Source organism: Typopeltis vanoorti, chromosome 17 (assembly GCF_054136105.1).
Source record: "Typopeltis vanoorti isolate ZY-2024b chromosome 17, IOZ_Tvanoo_1.0, whole genome shotgun sequence".
In the NCBI taxonomy this organism is placed as follows: Eukaryota; Metazoa; Arthropoda; class Arachnida; order Uropygi; family Thelyphonidae; genus Typopeltis; species Typopeltis vanoorti.
The window spans coordinates 76,631,201-76,650,641 of record NC_143565.1 but is presented as its reverse complement, the minus strand read 5'-3'; the positions used below and the strand labels follow the sequence as shown (position 1 = coordinate 76,650,641).

The window sequence follows — 19,441 nt, the reverse complement described above, 5'->3', positions numbered from 1 at the left end:
TCTTACAACACCTTACCCTAAAAAGCTCAGACTTAATAGTAAGCTTTGACATCACTTCACAATTCACAAATGTACCACTAATAGAAACCCTCAATCTACTGAAGTCACACTTCCCCCCTGATATATTTGAACTATTCAAATTCACAATACATGCAGAATATTTCACATGGAAAGGGAAAATATACAAACAAATTGATGGGACAGCCATGCCCCCCCCCCCCCCCAGCCAACTTTTACATAGAACACCTGGAAAAACAAGCAATCAATACAGCCACTCTCAAACCAACACTTTGGCTACGCTATGTTGATGATGTGCTTGCTATTTGGCCACATGGCCCTGAGACATTGAAAACATTCTCAGCACATTTAAATAGCCAACATCCAAAAATCCACTTTACTATGGAAATGGAAGCCAACAACTGTCTGCCCTTCCTGGACACACTCATCACACGTCTCCCAGACGGTTCCTTATCATTTTCAGTTTTTAGAAAACCCACACATACAGGCAGATACTTACACAAACAATCACACCATCATCCTTCTCAACAATATGGCATATTAAAAACGCTAACCCATAGAGCGAGAGCAATCTGTTCCAATGACAAGGCTCTTACTGCTGAACTGACTCACTTACGTCACACCTTCTTGGCCAACAGCTACAATCCACATAAAATAAACAAAATACTAAACACTCCTAAGAAACTCCTCCCACCATCCACCACAGAGAACTACAACAAAACAGTCACCATCCCTTACATTAAAGGCACATCCGAAAAGATTTCAAGAATTCTCAATAAACATAAACTACGCACTACATTCAGACCATGTAGCAAATTAGCCACCCTCATCCGCTCACCCAAGGACAGCATTCCTCCTTTATCACATCCAGGAGTCTACCAAGTACCCTGCTCATGCAATCAAGCCTACTACGGTCAAACAGGAAGAACTGTGAACATCCGCATCAGCGAACATAAAAGATACGTCCGGAATTATCATTATGGGAAGTCGGGCCTAGCAGACCATGCTCTGGATACCCCTGCACACAGGATCAACTGGAAAAACACAAAAGTACTACACAGAAACCCGTATAAATCAGAGAGATTGTTCTTAGAGGCGACAGAAGCCCTAAAACACACTCCAAATCTCAACAAATATGGCTGTATTAACTTGCCAAAGATCTGGAAGACAGTCATATTAAGAAAAAACTAGCACTTTTCTAGGACTCTAGTAATATATGATAGCTTTTTTTTTTTTTTTTTCCTTCAGATAGAGGGCGCCAAAATCAGGACTCTAGTCTTTGTGTTGCTGCTACAATTTTGTTTAAGTACACCATGTTGTTTTAGTCTCGCGTATTGTGACAAACGGTGTTTTTGTGCTCTGAAGATGCTGGTTATAACACCAGCGAAATATCAGCATCAAGTTAATAAATTAATTATTTACTTAGTTTCTGTGTTCTATTATACCGTTAAAATAATAAACAACAAATAAAATGTATGTACAAAGTTATTAGAACATAAATGAGTAAATATAACGTATGTACAAAGTTTAGTGTTCACAATGTGGCATATACATATACATAAATCCATAATCAAATATCTTTGAATAAATTAATGTTTTTTAAAGTCTAATAGCAATGTTCCATATGTCTGAGTCTGATAACATCTGGCTGAGTGTATAGGGCATAGCAGATAAGTAAAAATGTTATTTCTTTCTTGTGTGAAGCGGTCACACGCCACCAAAATATGACTAATGGTAAGAGAAGTGTTGCATTTCCCACACATGTGGGTCATCAGCCCTCAGTAAATAAGAATGTGTGAGATGACTGTGATCTATGCAGAGCTTAGCAAGAACAACTTCCTCTCTTCTGTTCCTATGTTGACTAGACTGCCAGTGCTTAATGTCAGGCTTAATCTTATGTAATTTGTTTGTTAGAGCTTCCTGCCATGAGTATTGCTATTGTGCAAATTAACTTTGATTTTATAACCTGTGTGTAATCAAGTATAAAGGACTGTTGAACAGTAGGTTGAGAAAGTATGAGCTGATCTAGCAGCTGCATCCGTGATGTCATTTCCTTTAATTCCAATGTGGTTGGGAATCCACTTCACCAAGCACTGGATGTGAATTATACACCAGAGAGGAGATAACCCGCAAAGAACTCAAATAGTCTGTATAAATTATAACTTCTGGTAGACATTTTCTTTGATATGCACAATTGCAAGCTGGATGGCATGCAATTCTGCTGTATAATTACTGCAATTGGGTGGGATCTGGTTCAAGATTGTAATGTTAAGGAACAGCAGCACAGCCAATAGAGATCTCTGATCTTGAACCATCAGTATAGATTGGAAAGAAATCAGAGTGGGCTGTTCTGTTTGCATTGAACAATTGAAGGTAGACAGATAAGATTGTATGAGACTTCTGTAGCTGACAAAGTGAGAGGTTGCAGGATGGAATGCAAGCCTGCCAGCGAGGAATGCTATTTTGTTTGATGAAAGATAATGTTGTCACAACATGGGTTTTCATGGTAGGACTGCAATGTGCAGGCCCCATATTACCCAAGCCAACATGCAGAATTGTTTTCAGTGGTGCAAAGAGCATATACAGTGGGACATGGAAGCTTGGAAAGCTGTATCATGGAGTAAATGAATCACACTCACCCTCTACCGAGGAGATGGATGGGTGTGGCAGATGCATGTGAATGTCTTACCAGAGTGCGTAACCCAAACTATGAAATTCAGAGGTGGTGTGATGGTATGGTCCTGTTTTTCCTGTTTTGGCCTTGGACCTCTGAACATTCTGAACAATGCAATGCTTCCTACTTTGTGGTGTTTCTACGGAACTGATGATTGTCTCTTTCAGCAAGATTTTCATGAAGCTGCAGCTAACAGCACAGTGGCGATGTTCATGTCCACAAACCATGCAGTTCCCACACTTGACTGGCCTCCACAGAGCCCTGATCTCAACTCTAATGAACATCTGTGGGATGAACTGGAGCATCAGGTGAGGTCAGGGATGTCCACCCCTCAACAAACCAGGACCCCATTACATGCCTACTGGAAGAATGGTCCAAAATTTCCATTAATCACTATCATATAATGGGGTCCTGGTTTTCACTGCAGTAACCTCAGCAGTCTTAGGAGATCCCACATCATATTAAGGTGGGAGATATGGCTGTTTGTTCCTCACACTATGGTGTCCATTGACTTCTTTCCAAGCAGTATATAAAGAAACACATCATTGGGATCAGTGTTTTAAATCACATTTACTGTTTTTATCTTCCTCCTCACATAAACTTGTGTCTGCTGTTAACATTTAAAACACTGCCTATGCAGTAAAAAACCATGACTAGTAACACAGAAAACAATTACAAATCTAATTCCTAAGTGATTAGTGCAAAAAACATAGGCAATGGTTTTTGATGAAATAAAGAAAAAAAATCTATTCAAAACTGCAGCAATAACTAGTAACAAGTATATACAGTCTCCTGTTATACATATGAGTGCAATGATCAGGCAGCAATACTTGTCTTTTGTCTATTATTTTTCTCCACTAAGTAGATAAAATCAGTAAATCAGTTGAAGAATTCATCTGCAGTTATAAATGAAGATTATTAAGATCATCACTGCCACTGCTATACAAAAACACGTGATCTACATAAAAAAAATATTGATAAAATATCTCATTCGTTTCTAAGTGAGTGACATTTTTGATGAAGCATGAATTGTTTGTTTTATGATGTAAAAAATAATTTTGTATACTCACTATATACTTTTTTTAGCATACTTTATTTCACCGCAGGCGAGAACAAGAAGGTTAGCCATGCCAACGAGGTTATTGTGCACATGAAGGAGGTTAACGAAAATGAATTAACCGCCAAAATAGCAAAATTGAAGCAGATCACATCAGAGAGACAATGCAGGAATTGCAAAAAGTTGAGAGACGTTTAAATGAGCACAGGGAGAAAAAGAAAATTGAACAGGAAAATAAGAAACAAAGCAAGGAAACAGGTAAGTCAAAAAATAACGAAAATCAGGTAAGCGATTGTTAGTAAAAAGAAAGAAATTATTTGGTATGGTAACTCTATAATAAAACATGCTATAGATGAGAGAGTTATAAAATCAAGTTTTCCTGGAGTGAAAATTAAAAATATAACTCAAGTAATTCAAACTTAGAAAAGAAAAGCAAATGAAATGGTAGTTGTAATAGGTACGAACGATTTAACTGGTGATAAGTTCAGTGTGAGAGAGGACATGAAAGGGTTGCTGGAAGAGCCGAGAGTGAAGAGTGAGAAAGTGAAAATCGTTAGTATTTTACCTCGCTATGACAAAAATGAATCAAAAAGAAGGGCTATGATGGCAAACGATTCAATGCGGAATGGATGTAAGTTTTTGGATGTGTGGAGTGAGTTTGAGGGAAGATTGGATTTGTATAAGAGGGATGGCCTACACCTGAATTCGTTTGGTATCAGGAGTCTGGAAAAACTATTAACTGGTATGAGACCTAACACAGAGAGAGTCAGGGAAACTAAATTATAAAGGGAGGAATGATGTGAGTGTAAGAGCGAAAATGGTATATAACTGTGTTAATGATGGGAATGGGATTTGTCATGGGAATGTTGACGAGGTGAGAATGATTTCGGGTTTGTGTTCGTCCGGTTTGGACCAATCATATGTGTGCAAAGATGTCTACGTGTGTAAAGCATTAGAGAAGAATAGAGATCTGTAAGTTGTCCAACTGGGTCAGGCAGACTGCAAACAAGAATATACTAAAGAACATGAAGGCAGATTATTATGTCTATACACGAATGCTAGGAGTATCAGAAACAAAGGGATAGAGTTTGTTGCCTTAGTCAATATGTTGCGCATCAGATTGTAGGAATTAGTGAGACCTGGCTATCAGAATATCAGGTATCAGGTATCGAGTGTCATGGGTACAGTATTTTTAGGAAGGATAGAGTGGATAGGAGAGGAGGGGGTGTGCTGCTAATGATATTGGATGACTTAAATCCAGTTAGAGTTGAGACCTATGAATGTAGTAATACTACTAACAATATTACACATAGCAGTGAGTTTGAAGCCATCTGGTGTGAGGTGGAATCTAATGAGGCAAATTACACAGTAGGGTGTTGTTACAGACCTGGTGGATCAGTTGCTAGTGATGAAGAAATGCATCACCAAATAGAAAAGGTGATAGCGAAAAGAGTAATCATAATGGGAGACTTTAATTATACAAATATTGATTGGATAGCAGTAGAATCTCATGAGAAGAATGAAAATGCATTTATTGAGCTGTTGCAGGACAACTTCCTCATGCAGCATGTGACAGAAGGAACTCGAGGTCAAAGAGTGCTAGATTTGATTATAGTGTCAGAGGGCATTTCAGTTAAAGACGTAACTATTCTGCCTCCAGTTGGTGACAGTGATCATGCGGTACTCACTTGGGAAGTGACTAAGTTTATGAATGTTCCATTCAGAAAAGGTTACATGTTGAACTACAAAGCAGGAAATTATGACCAACTGAGGAGTATACTGAGTTCAGTGGAATGGGATCGGTTGCTGGATGGAAAGGATATCGACAGTGTACGAGAAGGATTTAAACAATATTTAAATGATCCGATATCAGAATGTGTCCCGAGAGTTCAAAGAATAAACAGAGTAGGAGTCAAATGGATGTGTAATCATATTAAGCAAGAGATTCATAAGAAAAGGGCGATGTGGAAGGAATACCGTTTGCACAAGGATGACTTCTGTTATGAACATTATAAGCAGCAGGCTAGAATAGCCACAACTGTTGTACGGAAAGCAAAGTCAGATTATGAAAAGAAACTGGCTCTGCGTGCGAAAGACAACCCACAAGAATTCTATCATATGCTGCAAGTAAAAGAAAGAATGAATATGAAAGAATAACTCTTCTAAATCCAGATGGAGTGAGGGTTACTGATGGAGAAGAGGTTGTTCAATTAATGAATGCCCATTTCGTTAAAAGCTATCAACCTAGTGAATGCAACATTGAGCTCCCTGTTACCTCTTCACTAGATGAAGAAACGCAGGTGTGTGAGGCTGAGGTATTAGAGCTGTTGCACAAACTGAATAAGAATTCAGCAATAGGGAATGATGGAATACAGCATGTGTGCTAAAAGAGTGTTCAGCTGAAATGATCATTCCTTTGACCAGGATGTTTAATATGAGTCTCAGAACAGGGAAGATTCCGCAGGAAGGGAAGGAATGTATGGTAATTCCATTGAATAAGGGTGGTGCAAAGACTGATGTAGCAAACTATTGACGAATTAGTATCTCAGGAGTGGTGGTGAAGATTTTAGAAAAATTAGTTAGGGCCTGCATTCAGAAATGGGTTGACAGTGAATCTCTACTTTGCAATGAACAACATGGGTTTACTAAGGGAAGGTCATGTTTTAGCAACTTGCTCACAGTCTATGACAATGTTACCATTGAACTAGACAAGGGGAATGGATACACCATGATACTTTTGGATTTTGCTAAGGCTTTTGACAGAATACAACATGACAGACTGCTACATAAATTGGAGAAAATGGGTTTGGGTTATACAATATTAGCATGGATAAGAGGATGGCTGACTGACAGATATCAAAAAGTGGTATAAGGGGGATGTGAGTCTGCAAGGTTTAAGGTAACAAGTGGTGTACCACAAGAATCAGTGCTTGGTCCACTGTTATTCAATCTGTACATTAATGATATTGGGAAGGATTTGACAAGTGACATACAGTTATTTGCTGATGATGCAAAGATAAGCAGGGTAATCAGGAATGCTGCTGATATGCAGTCCTTGCAGAAAGATTTGAATAAGCTGGAATTGTGGGCATGGGAAAATGGGTGTCAGTTCAATGTCAGTAAATGTAAAGTCATTCACTTCGGCATGATTACCTATCCAATGTCGTATTATATTGGTGGGATTAAGCTAGAAGAAAACTGATGAGGCTAGGGATCTTGGAGTGTTAATAGATAGGAAGTTAAAGTTCAGGGGCCATGTGGCAAAGATTGCAAATACAACTCAAAAGATAATTGCAATGCTCAAACAAACGTTCACATGTAAAGATAAGGATGTTATTTTGCCTCTTTACAAGGCCTTGATAAGACCTCACTTGGACTATTGTGCACAGGTCTGGTCTCCTGGTTTCCGATGTGATTCTGAAATATTGGAGAGAGAACAAATGTGAGTGTTAAAAAAATGATACGAGGATTGTGGAATACTGATTATGAAGACAGGTTGAGAATTTGCAGACACTAGCAAAAAGGAGAAAGAGGGGAGATATGATTGAGACTTACAAACTGCTGAAAGGATCATACAAGATTTCAATTGATGGAATTTTTCAATTTATGGAAAGTGGGGAAAGGACAAGAGGGCATCCTTGGAAGCTGAGAATGAAGGCTGCCAAGATGGGTCTAAGGGCCAGATTTTTCTCTCAGAGGGTGGTGCGTGATTGGAATGGATTGACATTAGATGTTGTGAGTGCAGGCAGTGTGAATGAATTCAACAATAAGTATGATAGCTGGTGTGTGTAGTATGTGGTCTCCCTCAATGAGTCTCTGATTCCATGGAGGTCTCTCTTAATAATAATAATAATAAAGATTTCTTTTACTATATTTAATGGTTACTGCTTGAAACTAAGTTTTTTTAAATAAAACATTCATATTATCATTAAGATAATTATAGATTTTATGATAATTATTAGTCAGTAATTATAGTGTTCTTACCTGTACACACAAGAAGGAGAGAACGCACACTTCTATAATAAAAGCTGTTGAAACAATTACATCTACTGAGCGCTGAGGACCATGTTTCTAAATAATTGTCAAAAATGTGAAATGAAATTTAAATACATTGTTAAAAAGACAAATACTGATGGTTTCATTTAATATTTTAATATAACAGACTATATACGAAAAGTATACAAAATAAGAAATGTGAGAATTATCCTGAAAACAATTAATATCAGTAGTCAAGTTTCATGTGTATGTATTGGTCTGTACATATATAAAAAGTATGATATAATATTCATAATTACTTAAAACAGAGCCTGAAAAAATAATTTTTAATAAATCCTCCCCATTTTTTGTTCTTATTTTGCAACTGATATTTCTTTCATGCTAAGAGAAACATGGAAATAACAGAATATTGCATTTTCTCTTTGATAGCATGCATCACAATATTTCTACCATTCATTAAAGAAAAAATGTAATGCATATATTAGCTTATGAAGCTGAAAATTACATTATTCAGCTTTAGAGCAAAAACAAGAATCAAATCTACTCAAATGTTCTAATGAACCAAATATTCACATGCTATATACAAAATCACTCTGAAATGGACTTTAACCAATTTTCAGGACACATTTATTGTGTGTGAAATTACATATCCTCTGCTTGATCTTTTCATTCAAAAAATCACCTTTAAAGATCTCATACTGGGTCAGTTGCCTCATATCTATATCTTGGTCTTCTCTCGAATCTTCAGCCTATTCTGAATTAAAATATTTCAAGTACAGTATGTACACACACACACACACACACACACACACACACACACACACACACACACAGAAAAATGTGCCCACGTCAATGACACAGCCTCGATAATGCTCAGTAATAGCAATTACTGAGCACTAGCAAGGAACTTTAATAAAGCTTATATGTAAAAAATTACTGAAGAGTAAATATGGTAAATGTATCTACCTAATGTAAATACCTACATTACAGGAGATTTGAAGAAACAAACAAATAAACAACTAAGCACAAATATTTCAAAATTACAATGTTCAGAATTGTGTATGTTTGCAAGCTACATCATTATCATTTTCTGGCATAACTTTCATTATCAGTTACCTTTTAACAATCTTCTTCTATAATTACTTATTAATTGTTAAGTCTCTAATTTGATCAGTGCTTAATATGCTCTATTCTGAAGCAACTAATCCCATCTATATCTCATCATCATCATCATCTTCCTTATACTCTCTTTTACCTTGCGGTGTCGAGGGTCCATTGATCATCGGACCTCACTCCGTTTACAGGATAGGGTGGTCAGCCTTATGCCCCGGTGTTTCCTATGGCCTGTAGTGTTGAGTTCTCAAGGCCAGTTTGCCTGCTTTGCGGGATGAAAAACCCCAGAATAAACTGGGGAAAAAAACCCTGCTGTCCACGTCCAAGACTGGCTAACTTGGCTATGGCTGAGGAAGATCCTTCAGCTCCTCACGTCACCGATGGGAATCGAACCTAGGACACTCCTTCCCCAGGCATATGGTTGCGAAGCACATAGCCACTAGGCTAACCGCGCGGCCCATCTATATCTTTGTCTTCTAAATCTTTTGCTATCTTTTTCTGTTTCAAACACCTGTTTGCTGATCTTCTATCTCCATTCAATTTAAGTGACAATATCATACTCAAATTTGTTCTGTTTGTACATTCATGAATATTAATAATGTCAATATTTTTCCTGATGTTCTTTTATAATTCGATTCTGTTTGCTGTTGTCATCTGCTCACTCCCCAATTTCTTCAGAACTCTCATATCTGTAGTTTCCAAGTGATTGGATCAAAGAGTGAAGGAGAATTCCACTCTCATTTATATTTACAAATTTGTCTGAATATGCTGCTTTAGGTACTGCAAGTTGGTATTTTGGTAGATACCGACCATATACATTTATTCACACTGGTATGATTAATTGACTTCCTATCAGCATAATTAGGTCACTAAAAATTGTAAATAGTTTAAAAAGTTACTCTTCTATAGGTTCAATACCAAAAATGTTCAAAATATTGAGGATTGACTGACAATTTGAGATCCAGCTAACCAAACTGTATTCTTATATTGGCAAAAACTACACCTATGCATTATGATAACATAGCACTAACAGATACCATACTAGCTAGAATGTGAATGCCATTGGTTATACAAGATCTCCCTCTGTGTTTATCAGAGAAAATTAAAAGTTGGCCAATTGGAAAAACCTCAGCAGAAACTGAAGAATCAAGAATGTAAGAAGCATTAAATTAATATAAAAGAAGCAGAGCTGGTAGAGGAATTAGCATATATGAAACATGTCAATAATAACTAAGTGACTGAAATAGGTACATTACTTCTAAATAAATAAGATTTATTCAGACAGCAGTGATCAGGGAAAGAAGGAGCAACAACAGTATTTAATGCTAATGTAAAGATAAATTTTTTTAATGGGTGGTGTCAATTTCAAACAGTGACGTGGGCTAATTTCAAAATGAAAAATTAAACAATGAGACAAGCATGTCTATGTTTCAATGGAATGTTTTATTATGGAAGAAGATGAATTTGTCGAGTCATCATATATAAGGAAAAAAGCAAACTGATTCTTGTTATAGATGCAAAAAGTAGTAGGCAAAAAATCTCAGACAGAGAAATGTTTTGAGAAAATTTCAAAAAAAAAAAAAAAAAACAGCAGCACTTATAATAATAAGCATCTGTCTGATTTCTATCTGGGACATGACTTATCCATTATTAATACCATGTTCCAACATAAAAATGAGCATAAATTTATATGAAAAAAAAAAAAAAATAATAATAATGTTATTATTATAGTGATTCCTCAGACTGGTCCAAGATAATATACCAGAGGATATGAAATAAAGTAATAATGACTTAAAACAAGCATATAAAAATGAACACTCCATTGATAAGAAAAACATGTACCAATCTTGAAAATAATGAAAGTCAAATAATGCTCACCTGTGAACTATGAACTCCAATGTTCATATATTATTGGAGAAGATTAACTAATGTAATTCATAAACATGATGATTTTACTTTATGTGTAAGTTATGTAAAGACAAAACATTTAATATAAAATACCTATTTCGTGATGAGAATCTCATCACATTATCAGCAAAAGCACACGATAGAAACAGTTATATGAAGAACAGAATGACAATATACACTGCATTGTGCTCTCTTTCTATCACTTTCTGGAACTTGTGGGGAAACCGAAACATAGTAACATAGTGTTACACCCTGATAACCAAGAATGTAAAATATTTCAGTTATCATGGTGTAACAAGAAAATAAAATTATAAAGTCCTATGTAAGTTGCTAATACAAAATATTTAAAGACAGAAAATATGCTTGCATCCAAGTAAAATAATTATAGCAGAAGTTGTTTATTTAACTAAATAATAAAAAAAGGGAATCTTATTACAAAAAGAAAGGATGTGGAAAAAATAGGTTAAGTAAGACAAAGAAGATTAGTGATAAAAATTTGTATGTGAGAGGCTAGTTTAACACTTGAAAAAAGGAGATTAAAATATTCAAGTAAATTCTTAAAAGGAGATTAATTTAGTATAGAGGCTAGCTTAAAACAAATGACGATCACTCAAGGTCAATTCCCGAAGTGAAACGTCGTCACGTGAGAGTCGCATGCAAAGGAACTGTAGCATGTTTTGGGCAGATAAAAGAGACTTAAATTGGCGAGTAGGATCGAATCCAGTAGAGGGGGGGGGGGGGGGAATTGAAGAAGGTGCCGATAGGTCTATGCAGATAAAAGGGTTAGGAATCCCCCCCCCATGAGGCTTTTTTTTCCTCAGAGTTTCTTCGTGAAATTTTCGCATAGGTAACACAGTGTTTTCCTGAGTGACGGCGTAGGAGTTATCTCCATCCGACACCAAGGAAACAAAGTGTGCGGGAATTCGATTCCGTATTCCTATTGCAAGAGATGAAGAAAGCCGCATAGTTACAAGAAGGAAGAAATTGTCTATGTATTTCATCATCCAGTATGCGTAAAAAAAGGGAAAGAAAATCCACACAGAAGTCCCTGCCCTATATTATCACTATGGAACTCATCTGAAGCACATGATGAGTTCCATAGTGATAATATAGGAGATCCTATGAGTGTCCTTAATTCAAGCACGAAAGGTATAGATCGTGAAAACCAGGGTTCGTCCTAGAAAGGTACTGTAAAATTTTGTATCAATTGAAATCACACATAGTTGAGATCATTGTTAATTGCTGGACAGTTGAAGATAAACTAGAACTTTGGTACAAGTCAGAGTAGGATGAGAGTAAACTAATTTGTATTATTGATTAAGCATTCGTGTGCTAGAGATTTATGTATGCACATGGTATTTCATATGAGAGCATCTTAAAGGTCAAATGTATGTATGGGCATAGCGAAAGGATAGTTAACCTATATTGATTTGTTTTGTAAGTTGGATAAGGTAAACTGAATATAAATATAAATGTCCATGGTATTATAGTAATATAGAGCATTCTGACTAGTATAAGGTTAGATAAAGTGTAAGTTTGTTCAAGGATTATGTGTATATATTTATATGTATAAAATCTGTTATGATGGCATGATCGCAAACTCCCATATAGGAATTTGTCCTAGTCCTTTTATTTGCTTGTGTAATTTTGTAATTTTATTCTTAGTATTGAATTATGTTTTATATAATAGAAATTGAATTGTACCATGTTTAAGATTTTGAATAAACTTTTGTTCATTGATAATGCAGTTGTCTGAAATTGCTTCCTAATGCACCACCTGAAAAAACGTACAAACCTAATCATGCGGGAAATGAATGTATTAAGTTACGAGATAGAGGGTTACGACTGCATAATAAGTTCATACTCAGATATATTTTTGTGATTGCTCCTTGTTTTCGAATTATATATCTTAAACTAAATGTCCTGAAAGGTGCAGTATAATATAAATATTAGGGACACTAAGGGGAGAAAAAGCTCAAATATTTGAATTTTGTAATATCTCGTACATGGTTAAGTTTTGAATAAAGATAAGTAGAGATTCACTTGAAAGGATAAAAGAAAGTTTAATAATCGTAGGTAGGGACACAACAATAGCTATAAACAAACTATAAACATAGTCAATGGAACAAGTCTCATTACAAGGATATAAAAGCACATATTAGAGATAATTTAAAAAGAATAACTAAAATAAAAAATATTAAATTCTAATATTTGCATAAAAAATTGCATATAGAGTAAATACACAATATCAATATGAAATAATTCTGATTCGAAGATACATTGTTTGTGGTTGGTTGGCAAATTTAGTGCTCCTGTAAAATTGATGATTTTTGTATGTTTTTATTGTGTTTTCGCTTAGAAAATTAGTATATTAGTGTAGAGTTTAGTGTATTTAGTATTCATCATATATTTTTATTAAAATATTTCAATATTTAGTATATATTTAAAATGGCAACAAAAAAAAAGGGGGGGGGAAGAAATGTAATTCTAAAAAAAGCACCCCCAAGTGAGAACAAGAAGGTTAGCCCTGCTAACAAGGTTATTAGAGACATGGAGGAGGTTAATGAAAATGAATTAACCTTCAAAATAGTGAAACCAAAGCAGACCATCAGAGAGACGACGAGGGAATTGGAAAAACAGTCAAGAGGCATTTAAATGACAGAGGGAGAAAAAGAAAAATAAACAGGAAAATAAGAAACAACAAAGCAAGGAAACAGGTAAGTCAAGAAATAATGGAAATCAGGTTGACATTGATAGTAAAAATAAAGAAGTTAATTGTATGGTGACTATAATAAAACATGCTATAGATGAGCAAGTTATAAATTCGAGTTTTCCTGGAGTGAAAATTATGAATATATTCAAAAACAGAAAAGAAAAGTAAACAAAATCATAGTTTAGTAGGTACTAATGACTTAACTGGTGATAAGTTCAGTATGAGAGAGGACATGAAAGGGTTGTTGGAAGAGGCAAGAGTGAGAAAGTGAAAATCTTCAGTATTTTACCTCGCTATGATAAAAATGAATAAAGAAGAAGGGCTTTGATGGCAAACGATTCGATGCATAGGCTGTATAAAAGGAATGGATGTGAGTTTTTGGAAGTGTGGAGTGAGTTTGAGGGAAGATTGGATTTGTATAGGAGGGATGGCCTACACCTGAATAATGCGTTTGGTATCAGGAGTTTAGAAAAACTAATAACTGGTATGAGACTTAACACAGAGAGGCAGGGAAACTAAATTATTATTATTATTACGGGCAACTCCAGGGAGTCCTAAGACTCATTGAGGGAGGCCCAAAATCATGTTCATCAGAACTATTTGACATTCATACAGTATCTATCATACCTTGCCTTAAACTCATTCACTGTCACAGCATCCACCACAGACTCTGGCAGCCCATTCCACTCATTCATCACTCTAAAAGTAAAACCCAGCTCTAACACCCTTACTAACCACACTTTTGTCCAGCTTCCATGGATGTCCCCTAGTCCTCCCACAACCAGCCCTGTTCTCAAAAATATCTTCTGAATTAATTTTATAGAAACCCTTCAGTAATTTGAATGTCTCAATCATATCTCCCCTCCTCTGCCTATCAACCAATTTTTGCAACCCACAAATCCTCAACCTGTTCTCATAAGGTTCATTCCACAGACCTGCTATCATCTTGGTCACTCGCCTCTGGATCCTCTCAACCTCCTTCCCATCAAGAAGAAACCTAGGTGACCAAATCTGGGCACAGTAGTCGAGATGGGGTCTTATCAAGGCTTAATACAGAGGAACGATAACCTGCTTGTCATTGTATTCTTCAGCAACCAAGTCATTTGATGAGCTGATTTGGCCACTTTTGCAATGTGCCCCATAAACTTCAGCTTCTTATCCACCAACACTCCTAAATCTCGTGCCTCATCAATTTCCTCGAGTAGAGTTCCACCAATGTAGTAAACTGCTGCTAATCATTTCACCCCAAAATGTATAATCTTACATTTTGCCACATTAAATTGACATCCATTCTCCTTAGCCCAGACCTCCAATCTATTCAAATCATCCTGCAAAATTTAGACATCATCTGCATTCACTATTGCCCTACCCAACTTTGCATCATCCCCAAACAAATGAACTGTTCCTCTCAGATCCTTTCCTATATCATTAATGAACAAATTAAACAGCAATGGTCCAAGAACAGATTCTTGAGGCACACCACTAGTCACAGACTGTCTTGTGGACTCTACTCTCTGATAAACCACTCTCTGATATCTCTCCGTCAACCACCCTCCTATCCATCTCACCAACCCTATATCCATACCCATATGCTGCAATTTACTGATTAGAATTCCATGTGGTATCCCGTCAAAGACCTTGGCAAGGTCCAGTAGAATCACTGTAAACCCATTACCCTTATCCAGTTCAGCCGTCACCGTGTTATAATACGTGAGCAAGTTACTGAGGCATGACCTACCCTTCACAAAACCATGCTGTCTCCGATACAGTATCCCATTTTCATCTATCTAATCTTGTATTTTCCTCTTGACTATTTTCTCCAAGACCTTGATAATGATTCCTGTTATGCTGACTGGCTGGTAATTTTCAACAGCAGCCTTGGAACTACCTTTATGCAGCGGAACTATTTTCCCCTCTTTCCACCCCCTTGGGACTGACCCAGACCCGAGGCTCAAATTAAACAAAATGGTCAAGGGCACTGACAATTCTTTAGCCACTTCATGTACAACACGAGCTGGTATACCATCCAATCCCACAGATGTATTGACATTGAGATTCTGTAATAGACTATTTACCTCTACTTCATTCATCACAATTCCAGTATAAGCTGTTGGTTCTTCCATTCCTGCAATGTCACCACCTGGATGATATACTCTTGCAAAGTGCTCGCTCAGTAATTCCACTATATCAACTGATTCAGTTACCTCCCTACCCTCGGCATTTTTTAAAATCATTCTGCCATGAACATTTTTCCTTTTACTTGCAACATATTGAAAAAACTGTTTGGGATTCTCTTTAGCCTGCATGGCCAATTTTCTTTCGTAATCCACTTTTCCTTTTCTTACCACCCTTGTTACCTTCCTGGCCTGAGCTTTATACTGTTCCTGCACCTGCTGGTCACCTTTCTCGTTAAATTCCCTCCACAATTGTTTCTTTTTTTGTAGCTCAAGCTTAATAGTGTTATTCATCCATTTAACCCCTACTTGATTTATTATTCGGACTCTTGGTATACAGTCAACCCTTTGCCTCCTGCAAACACTTCTTAACTACTTCCCATGCACTATCAACATCCAGCCCTTGCAGTTTTACATGCCATGGCACTGAGCCAAGCACACTCCTAAGCTTGTCATACAGCCCAGTAATTCCACATGTACCCTGTCTTAATTGTAAATTCCACTCCTTTAGCCACCTCCCAAGTCATGACCTTGCTCACCAATTTGTGGCAACATGGTCATGTTCGTTACAGCCACATTCTCAGATGCAATTACTAGGTCAAGCACTCTCTTCCCCCTAGTCACAGATAGTTGTCCCTTAATAACCGCATAAAATCCAATTCCTTCCTCCCATTATAAAGGGAGGAATGGTGTGAATGTGAGGGTAAGAGCAACAATGTAAGAGGAATATGCTGTAAGAGGAACAAATGGTGAACTTATAAAAAAATAGAGATGCAATAATCAAAAGAATTTAGGAATTTTATACTGAACTCTACGAAGACAAAGACATCCATGAATCATCTATGGATAACTCAAATAAGGAAGAATACGATGCCCCTGAGATCTTACAAGGCGAAGTGGAAATGGCACTGCGGAAAATGAAGAATGGAAAAGCCCCAGGAGAAAATGGAATTATGGTAGACTTCTTAAAACTGGCAGGAAGCCCTGTCATCAAACAGCTGACTAAACTCTAATAAATGCCTAAAACACAAAAAAATTCCAAAAAATTGGAACAATTTACTTCTAATGTTAATTTTTAAAAAGGGGAATAAGGAAGAAATTAAAACATATTTACAATAATGCAACTTCTGTAATTAAATTACATAAAAACAGTGAAAAGTTTCTAATACAAAAAACAAACAAAAAGGCATCCGGCAAGGCAACACCATATCTCCCAAATTATTCACAGCTGCACTAGAGGAAGTCTTTAGAATTCTTGATTGGGAAACAAAAGGAATAAACATAAATGGAGAAAGGCTGCATCAATCTAAAATTTGCAGATGATGTCCTAATAACAGATAATCTTGAAGATCTGGAAGAAAGGCTAAATCAGCTAAATGAAGCCTCCAGAGTAATTGGATTAAAACTAAATAGAGAAAAAAAAAAAATAATGATGAATAAATACATAAACCATAAAACTCTCAGAGTTGAAAACCATGAAATAGAACAAGTTGCTTCATATGCATATTTGGGCCAGCTGTTATCCTTTGAGGATTGCCAAGGAAAAGAGATTTAATGAAGAATTCACCTTGGATGGATGGCTTATGGGAAAATGAGAGATATTGAGAAGTGACATCCCTATGAGTCTAAAAAGAAAAACTTTCGACCAGTGCATAATTCCTGTCCTAACATACGGAGGAGAAACAAACTTTAACAGAAGCCGTAAACACAAAGCTGAGAACAACACAACATCGCATGGAGAGAAGTATGCTAAAAATAACATTAAGAGATAGGAAGACAAATACCTGGATAAGATCTCAAACAGGCGTCATGGATATTGTAAAACTGTAATACATTCAACAGACTAAATGGAGATGGGCTGGCCATATTGCTAGATGCAGTGACAGGAGATGGACTAGAAAAACAACAGAGTGGAGACCAGTGGATGGAGCAAGACAAAGAGGAAGACTGAGAAGAAGGTGGAGGAATGAACTGGAACAAATTGCAGGAGTGAGGCAGAAAACCGAGTAGTCTGGAAAACCATGGGGAAGACCTTCATCCAGCAGTGGACATAACCAAAAGGTTGAAGAAGAAGAATGATGGGAATGGGCTTTGTCATAGAAATGTTGGCGAGGAGAGAATGATTTCGGCTTTGTGTTTGTTGGGTTCGGACCTATCAAACGTGTGCAAAGATGTCTATATGTGTAAAAGCATCAGAGAAGAACAGAGATCTGTAAGCTGTCCAACTGTGTCAGGCAGAATGCAGACAAGAGTATACAAAAGAACAAACAGGCAGATTATTATGTCTGTACATGAATGCTAGGAGTATCAGAAACAAAGGGATAAAGTTTGTTGTCTTAGTTAGTGAGACCTGGCTATCAGAATCAGACCTATTAACTGGTATCGAGTGTCAAGGGTACAGTATTTTTAGGAAGGATAGAGAAGATAGATAGAAGGATAGAGAAGAGAAGAGGGGCATGCTGCTAATGATATCGGAGGAATTGAATCCAGTTAGAGTTGAGATTTATGACTGTAGTACTACAACTACTAACAATATGCTGTTACAAACCTGGTGGATCGGTTGCTAGTGATAAAGAAATGCATGAAAAAATAGAAAAGATAAGTGCAAAAAGAGCTGCCATTCCTTTGACCAGGCTGCTCAATATGAGTCTTAGAACAGGGAAGATTCTGCAAGAATGGAAGGAATGTATGGTAATTCCATTGCACAAGGGTGGTGCAAAGACTGATGTATCCAAAAATTAGTATCTCAGGAGTGGTGGTGAAGATTTTGGAAATATTGGTTAGGGCTCGCATTCCGAAATGGATTGACATTGAATCTCTACTTTGCAATGAACAACATGGGTTTATTAAGGGAAGGTCATGTTTTACCAAGTTGCTCACATTCTATAACAATGTTACCATTGAACTAGACAAGGGGAATGGGCACATCATGATACTTTTGGATTTTGCTAAGGTTTTTGACAGAATACCGCATAGTAGACTGTTGCATAAATTATAGAAAATGAGTTTGGGTTATAGAATATTAGCATGGATAAGAGATGGCTGACTGACAGATATCAAAAAGTGGTATACGGGGGGATGCGAGTCTGCAAGATTTAAGGTAACGAGTGGTGTAACACAAGGATCAGTGCTTGATCCACTGTTATTCAATCTGTACATTAATGATATTGGGAAAGATTTGACAAGCGACACACAACTATTTGCTGATGATATGCAGTACTTGCAAAATAATTTGAATAGGCTGCAAATTGTGGGCATGGGAAAATGGGTGTCAGTTCAATGTCAGTAAATGTAAAGTCATTCACTTGGCAGGATTAGATATCCAATGTCATATTACATTGGTGGGATTAGGCTAGAAGAAACGGATGAGGCTAAGGATCTTGGAGTGTTAATAGACAGGAAGTTGAAGTTTAAGGGACAGGTAGCAAAGATTGCAAATACAACTCAAAAGATAATCGCATTGCTGAAACGAAAATTGACATGTAAAGATAAGGATGTATTTTGCATCATTACGAGGCTTTGATAAGACCTAACTTGGACTATTATGTGGAGGTCTGGTCTCCGTCGTGATTCTGATGTATTGGAGAGTACAAAGGAGAGTGTTAAAAAGGATATCAGGATTGTGGAATACTGATTATGAAGACAGATTGGGAATTTGTAGCCTATAGACACTAGCAAACAGGAGAAAGAGGAATGATGTGATTGAGACTTACAAACTAATGAAAGGGTCATACAGGATTTCAGTTGATGGAATTTTTCAGTTTATGGAGGGCGGGGAAAGGATGAGA

General features: G+C 36.7%; 1 protein-coding gene across 5 annotated transcripts in view; it reads right to left on the bottom strand.

Annotated features, from left to right (window-relative positions):
• phtf (putative homeodomain transcription factor) overlaps window positions 1-19,441 on the bottom strand; it is a 291,193-nt gene that overhangs the window by 63,256 nt on the left and 208,496 nt on the right. For all 5 annotated transcript variants that reach the window (XM_090407495.1, XM_090407494.1, XM_090407497.1 and 2 more), the window contains one exon: window positions 7,734-7,820. In XM_090407495.1, coding sequence (XP_090263621.1) covers window positions 7,734-7,820 — 87 coding nt within the window. The remainder of the gene's footprint in view (window positions 1-7,733; window positions 7,821-19,441) is intronic.